The sequence below is a fragment of the Bison bison genome, unplaced genomic scaffold (assembly GCF_000754665.1).
Source record: "Bison bison bison isolate TAMUID 2011002044 unplaced genomic scaffold, Bison_UMD1.0 scf7180017864053, whole genome shotgun sequence".
Classification (NCBI taxonomy): domain Eukaryota; kingdom Metazoa; phylum Chordata; class Mammalia; order Artiodactyla; family Bovidae; genus Bison; species Bison bison.
The window spans coordinates 2047040-2054425 of record NW_011494625.1 but is presented as its reverse complement, the minus strand read 5'-3'; the positions used below and the strand labels follow the sequence as shown (position 1 = coordinate 2054425).

General features: G+C 40.6%; 1 protein-coding gene across 1 annotated transcript in view; it reads left to right on the top strand.

The window, feature by feature from the left end:
* The window catches only part of SSR1 (signal sequence receptor, alpha), an 18997-nt gene that overhangs the window by 6744 nt on the left and 4867 nt on the right, over nt 1-7386 (top strand). Inside the window, exons 5-8 of the mRNA XM_010835838.1 lie at nt 572-834; nt 2589-2665; nt 3425-3503; nt 4856-4949. Coding sequence (XP_010834140.1) covers nt 572-834; nt 2589-2665; nt 3425-3503; nt 4856-4949 — 513 coding nt within the window. The remainder of the gene's footprint in view (nt 1-571; nt 835-2588; nt 2666-3424; nt 3504-4855; nt 4950-7386) is intronic.

Sequence of the window (7386 nt, the reverse complement as noted above, 5' to 3'; positions counted from 1 at the left end):
CAAGCTCTCTGTTTTATTCCCATGTACATTCCAGCTCTATGTCTACAGAAAGTGTGATTTGATTGAAAGGTTTTTGTTTTCCTAGTTTTTTTTTTTTGTAGCTGCCTCCGTGGGTCTTAACCTTCAGATCTGCATTCTGAGTAACTGCCTAAAGTAGATAAGGGTTTTTTTTTAACGTCTGACAGACGTTACAGTTTGCAGGTGAATCTCAGGTGTCCCTTCCCTGTCACTCTCCTCTCCACTGTCTGCACAGCCGGCAGAGCCTGAGTGGCGCCGCTGGTGAGCTCTGCACCACGCGCAGCCGCCCTGGGGGCCCTGACTGCTGCAGCACAGCGCCCGCTGCTCCTGGCGACTTGGCAGCTCCATTGAGCTCTTCAGTTGGAGCGCTGGCATGTCAACAAGGGTTTCAGCTTACACTGAAGCTGCTGGAGCACGGCTGCAATGTTCTCCTGGAATGGGTTCTGAAACCAATTGCATACACAGCAGGAACAGACGTCAGAATCCATTTGTAATGTCTGTGTCTTTTGTACCTTTTAAATGTTTTCTAACCTTCCTCTTTTTTGTTTCGTAGATTTTCCAGCAAATAACATTGTGAAGTTCCTGGTAGGCTTTACAAACAAGGGTACAGAAGATTTTATCGTCGAGTCTCTGGACGCCTCATTCCGTTACCCTCAGGACTACCAGTTTTATATCCAGAATTTCACCGCTCTTCCTCTGAACACGGTCGTGCCGCCCCAGAGACAGGCAACCTTTGAGTACTCCTTCATCCCCGCAGAGCCCATGGGGGGCCGGCCCTTCGGTCTGGTCATCAACCTGAACTACAAGGATCTGAATGTAAGGCCCTCCTTAAGTTAGGGGCGCGTGAGGACAGTTGACGTCTGAGTACTATTGTGTTTATTCGTTCAAGTGCCTGTTTGGTGGTTGAAATTGATGGGCAGCGGGCAGGCAAAGGTAGATGACACATATCTGTCTTCGAGTCTGTAATGCAGTGGGCCAGAGGAGTGTAAACAGACATCACGGCGTGACAAGTGCTGCGTCCTGGAGACGAGTGAGTGCAGGCTAGGAAAGTTCTAGAAAAGAAAGTGGAATCCACGGCTTCTTCAGGTGTTCATACATATTCAGTGATCTTTGTGCTTTCTGTCACTTGCATTTTGCCCATTTTACTACTACTGGGTGTAAGTTTTAAGGACTTTCTGTGACTATTTTCCTGTCATTTTATACACTCATAAAATATAACCAAATATTTTTAGGATATTAAAAAGGCTTATGGTTTATGAGACCCAAATAGCCTCTCGGGCGTCTTACTCCATAGTGTAGGTGTGCCCAGTGAGTGAGTGAGAGGAGCCCACTAGGGTTTTGCTGCCAGGAATTGACCTCCAGATGCCAACTGTTAGGTCCTCCTTCAGATGAGAGCACATCTAAAAGGCTTTCAGGAAAGGAAATCTCATCCTTTGTGGAAAGCTTATTCAACCTTCTCATCACCCTAGTGTCAGTGTATTTATCTTACGTCTGCATTAAATTTCTAATGCTACCATTAAGTTTTCCTTTTTTGTTTTTTTTTAAACTACTTAGTAGAATGTGGAAAAGATTTTTCCATCTTTTTTTTTTTTGGCTGTACCTCCTGGGCTTCTGTGATTTCAGTTCCCTGACCAGGTTTGAACCCGGGCCCCAGCATTGAGAGCACTGAGTTGTAACCATTGTACTGCCAAGAATTCCCCTTCCTTATTTTCAAAACAATGTACTAAATTTCCTCAATGTTACAGCTTAGTAGCTTGCAGGATTATATATTTCATCTTGTTTTTAAGCAGAATTAAACTTGATCCAAAAGCATGCCTGTAGTTTCAGCTCTGTTTGAATGTCTGTTTCATCTTGGTTTGCTAATCGAAAGATCTTGAAATAAGACTTAAAACCGAAAAAAAAAAAAAAAAGACTTAAACCGTTACAGTTCAGCAATAAATAGTGACAGTTTGGAAAAGTATTACCTCAGTGCTTCACACAGAACACGGAGCACGGCTGTGTGTTGTCCCAGTGAGTCTCATGTATTTGAAAACTGAAATTGTATTGAGCTGACAAAATTATTTTGAGACCACCAAAAAAAAAGATTTTGATACTGTGAATGTCACTGACCGTTTAATGTAAATTGATTTCCAACCCATTGTCAGTATGGACTTGACTTTTGTTCAAGTCTAGTTCTTAAAACAAGGCTCTACTGCAGAATGCCCACGTTCATGCTTTTCCTTTCTTGTTTGAAGGGTTACATACAGCAGAAGCCAGGGCTTCTAGCTGAAGAGTGTTCTGTGTTCTCTGCTTCTTTCTGTACGTTTTACTGTGTATTCACTTCCCTGGTTTCAAAGAAAGTGGGGACAATTTTAGCAAAGTTGGAGTCATTCTTTGTTTTGTAGGACAAAGTAACGTCATAATGTTGAGTCCCTGACTTAGTACACTTAGGCACGACTCTGTTGAGTCTTAGGATATTGTAAGTGATTAGAGAGCTGTAGTGCATATTAGGATGACAGTTTGAAGAAATCTTACAGGCTTTCATTATTCTAGTGCATTCCAGATTTTTGTGATTTATTTTTTCTTAACAGGGTAATGTTTTCCAAGATGCTGTCTTCAATCAAACGGTTACAATTATCGAGAGAGAAGATGGGTTAGATGGAGAAACGTAAGTGAGTTTTGCCGGATGTAGATTTTGGTCTCAGAAGGCAGGACTGGGAGGCTCGCGTCTCATCCTGGTGTTTCATGGTGAAAATGGAGCCTGCTGTGGATGGGGTGAAATCTTGACCACTTAACTCTACACTTTAGATGATTCTCACAACAATGATTAATAACAGCACGTTAGGAAAGGTGGTTAAAACTAACAAAAATTGATTTAGAAAGATAGTTCACTTTTTGTTCTTCCTGTCTTTAAATTGTTTTACAGTCAACAGCCTAATGGAAGTTGCATGCCTCCAAAATTGTTACTGAAAATATATTAGGAGATTTTTATCTTGAAAAATGTATTCTTCGTGAATACCGAATCATTTTTCAGTGTATACTTGTGATTCACAAAGAGTAGTTTCTAAATAAAATCGTGCAAAATCTGTGAGGAACAAAACCTAATGCATTTATTTTAACTGAGCTTAGAATATAACAAATTATGAAGTCATTTATTGTAGATCATGTGCCTTTTGGCAGAGTAGGGGGAAGACTAATTGATGTTAAAGATAAAGGTAAATTCATGAAACTATTACCTTCATCTTAGTTGAATTTAAAATATTTTACTCTTTTTTTCCCCACAAATTGTTTGGAAAACATACGTTGTATTAGAATTATCATTGCAGTTACCTCACAGGTCTTCTGAGTTAAACTCAGTTGTAGTTTTAATTAGCTGTGGTATTTCTTACGAACTGAAGCAGGTTTCTGTCTTCTCCTTTGACATTAGCATATTTATGTACATGTTCCTGGCTGGTCTCGGGCTGCTGGTTGTCGTTGGCCTTCATCAGCTCCTGGAATCTAGAAAGGTAAATACGCTTGAACTAAGCAGCTCCTGTTGGGGTCTTCCGAAGTTGGTACAGTGCCAAGTACAGTCTCCATATTTGTGCCTGCTTGCTCTCACTGTGGGTTTATAGATTTACACCTTTTTAAAATGAAGCTTGAAGATGAGACCTTGGGGGTGTGTTTGGGTTTGTTTAGAATTTTCTGCCACATACAGTTAATGGATGTGTTATTTTACTTATTAGCCATGCAGCTTCTTGATCATAGGGCCCATTTCTAATTAGCAATTAAATGAGTCTTGGTTTGAAAAAGAAAGAGTGAAATTGGCCGAATTTTGCTCTTGCTGGAGTAGTGAAGTGTTAGTGTTGAAGGCCCTCGTGTGGTCATGGCCTCCTGGCTTTGAACACGGTGGTTAATTCTTCCCCTGCGTCCTCATCTCCCTCTCCTCCCCACCCTCCAAACAAAAGCCCCAAAATGGAATAATCCATACTGTTCCTTTCAGTGTGTAACATGGTTTGTGTCAAATATATTGATGTCCACTGGCTCCAGACAGTTATTTATTAAGCAGTTAGGCAGGCAGTTAAATCTCTGTGATATTGGTAGTACATGTTAAGTCATTATCTTTTAAAGAGAAGTAGTGCTTAAACGTTAATTTCCATCACTTTCATTACCTCATTTTCATAAAATAGCATTTTTGCTGTAAATTTATGTATTAGGGATAAACCATTTTTTTCAGTTGTCTTTCTGTGTATTCAGATTGAGTTTTCAGACTGTAATTATTCGGTTTCTTATGTAAATAATTAGATGGGGTTTATTATTTTTTAAAGAATAGGATTGAAGGGTAGAGTTCCGTCTCTTTTCTTTCTTGGAGTTTTGCTGCAAATACTCAAGGAACAAAGATGGAGGCTGTTAGCTTAACTGAGATTGCATGTTTTTGTTTTATTTATACCAGCTATTTAAGTGTATTTAGATACAATGCAGGAATCTGCATGCAACATTTCAGTAATTACCCCACATTTTGTTGAATGTGAAAATAAATGTATTCTTCAGATTCCCAAAATGAGAAAAATCATTGTATAAATGGTAGTTCTTACTTGGTCTACCAGTTGTATTAACATATGAAGCCTTAGAGCAGAGGAAAAGGTTAAAGACTGGAAATAAATAATTGTGAAGACTTATTCCTTATTCTTTATAATTGCTGTAGATATGGTTTCCCCCTGTCTAGTTAAAAAAATAATTGAGGAATACGTTTTAAAACTAGCAGAGAACATGTTTATCCAAAGACAGTTCAGCAGGTAGCTTGATAGAGGTCGTTTTAAATGACAGTAATAAAACGCTGCTGGGGCTCCTGTAACGTGGTGCTTCTGTGTTCTCTCAGCGCAAGAGGCCCATTCAGAAGGTAGAGATGGGAACCTCGAGTCAAAACGACGTCGACATGAGCTGGATTCCTCAGGAAACTCTGAACCAGATCAGTAAGTACTCAAATTTGGCTGGAAATTTTTCTCTTAAATGGAAGTAAATGTCTTAGATTTAGCAAAAAAAAAAAAAGCCTGGTTGATGCTACTTAGCACTTACCTTTTCGTTACTTCTGGAGTCTGATGTGATTAATGAATGCTTTACATTTTTACTGTGTGCTGTATGTATACTTTTAATTTAGAAATACTTCCGCATCTGCAGTTTGTGTACAGATGTGTGAGTTCTCTATATTCCTAACCTTTCCCTATCTTTTTTTTCTTTCCTGTTGCTTCAGTGCAGAGTAGAAGAGGTGAGGCAATTAATTTTTTTAATGGTATTTGATACAGTATTGAGAGCTCTTGTGCAGCATGTGAATATCGTATAGTAAGTTTAATGAACAACAGTTTTCTACCACTGTTTATTAGAAAACAAACTGCCAGCTACCTACTGTATTTGAAAGAATAAACCTACCATACTGCCTGAGAGTTTATCTAATATAATTTCAGTTTTATTATATATGCAGTTGGTGAAATACTAATCTGTATAGGAGAATGTAGTTTTTTCCCTCTCTCTCCAGTGGTAAGCAGACTTTTTAAAAAACATTATAAAAGCAGTATGACCTCATTTTTTTAAGGTGAAAAATTTCACGCCACCTGCTGGCTCCACCAGTCCCATTTTCCATGAGTCACTGTGTTCACGTGTTACTCTAGCCGGTTTCTACACGCGTGTCAGTGTGCATGTCTGGTGCTTCTGTGTCTGTGTTCATAGGTGGGATCGTGTGGCACATGGTTCTACAGCCTGAGTTCTCGTGCCTTGGGTGTCTCTGTGGTGATTACTTACATACTTACTTCGTTTTTACCAACCATATAGTATTCTTTTACAGTTCTTTTATTTAAATGTGTTAGGATTGATTAAGCCTGTTCGGTGTTGAAGGATAGAACAGTTTCTGTTTCCAGGGTTTTTTGGTTCTTAAAATTAATTCTCCAATGAATATTCTTAAAAATAAGATGATGGGATAATTTTCCAGATTGAGGTGTAGTTGACATGGGACGTTAGTTTTGCATGTACACCATGATGATTTGGTGTTGATGAAGTGATCGTGTCACCTAGTCGGCACCATCCCACACAGGTGTTTCCTTATGATGAGATGAGACCCTTTTGCGGTATGCTGTCTCAGCCGTGTCCAGGTGGCAGCCCAGTCGCCTTCCGTGTATCAGATCCTTGGCACTTGTACCATCTGGCCCCAGGCTCCTATTTTGCCCTCTCTCCACCCAGGATAATTTCCTAAAAGAATAGCTAGGTCTAAGCATATGTATGTCTTTGTGGAAAGTATTCCTGTTCCCTCCCCAAAGGTGGTAGTGTCAGCAGTGTATGATGTTTCCTGTTTCTCTTCCTCTCTCACTAATCATCCTCAAGTGTTCAGATAAGATCAGATCAGTCCCTCAGTTGTGTCCGACTCTCCGCAACCCCATGAACCGCAGCACGCCAGGCCTCCGTGTCCATCACCAGCTTCCGGAGTTCACTGAGACTCACGTCCATCGAGTCAGTGATGCCATCCAGCCATCCCATCCTCTGTCATCCCCTTCTCCTCCTGCCCCCAATCCCTCCCAGCATCAGGGTCTTTTCCAGTGAATCAACTCTTGGCATGAGGTGGCCAAAGTACTGGAGTTCAGCTTTAGCATCATTCCTTCCAAAGAAATCCCAGGGCCGATCTCCTTCAGAATGGACTAGTTGGATCTCCTTGCAGTCCACGGGACTCTCAAGAGTCTTCTCCAACACCACAGTTCAAAAGCATCAATTCTTCGGCTCTCAGCCTTCTTCATAGTCCAACTCTCACATCCATACGTGACCACAGGAAAAACCATAGCCTTGACTAGACGAACCTTTGTTGGCAAGGTAATGTCTCTGCTTTTGAATATGCTATCTAGTTTGATCATAACTTTCTTCCAAGGAGTAAGAGTCTTTTAATTTCATGGCTGCAGTCACCATCTGCGGTGATGTTGGAGCCCAGAAAAATAAAGTCTGACACTGTTTCCCCATCTATTTCCCATGAAGTGGTGGGACCGGATGCCATGATCTTTGTTTTCTGAATGTTGAGCTTTAAGCCAACTTTTTCACTCTCCACTTTCGCTTTCATCAAGAGGCTTTTTAGTTCCTCTTCACTTTCTGCCATAAGGGTGGTGTCATCTGCATATCTGAGGTTATTGATATTTCTCCCGGCAATCTTGATTCCAGTTTGTGTTTCTTCCAGTCCAGCGTTTCTCATGATGTACTCTGCATATAAGTTAAATAAGCAGGGTGACAATATGCAGCCGTGACATACTCCTTTTCCTATTTGGAACCAGTCTGGTGTTCCATGTCCAGTTCTAACTGTTGCTTCCTGACCTGCATACAGATTTCTCAAGAGGCAGATCAGGTGGTCTGGTATTCCCATCTCTTTCAGAATTGTCCACA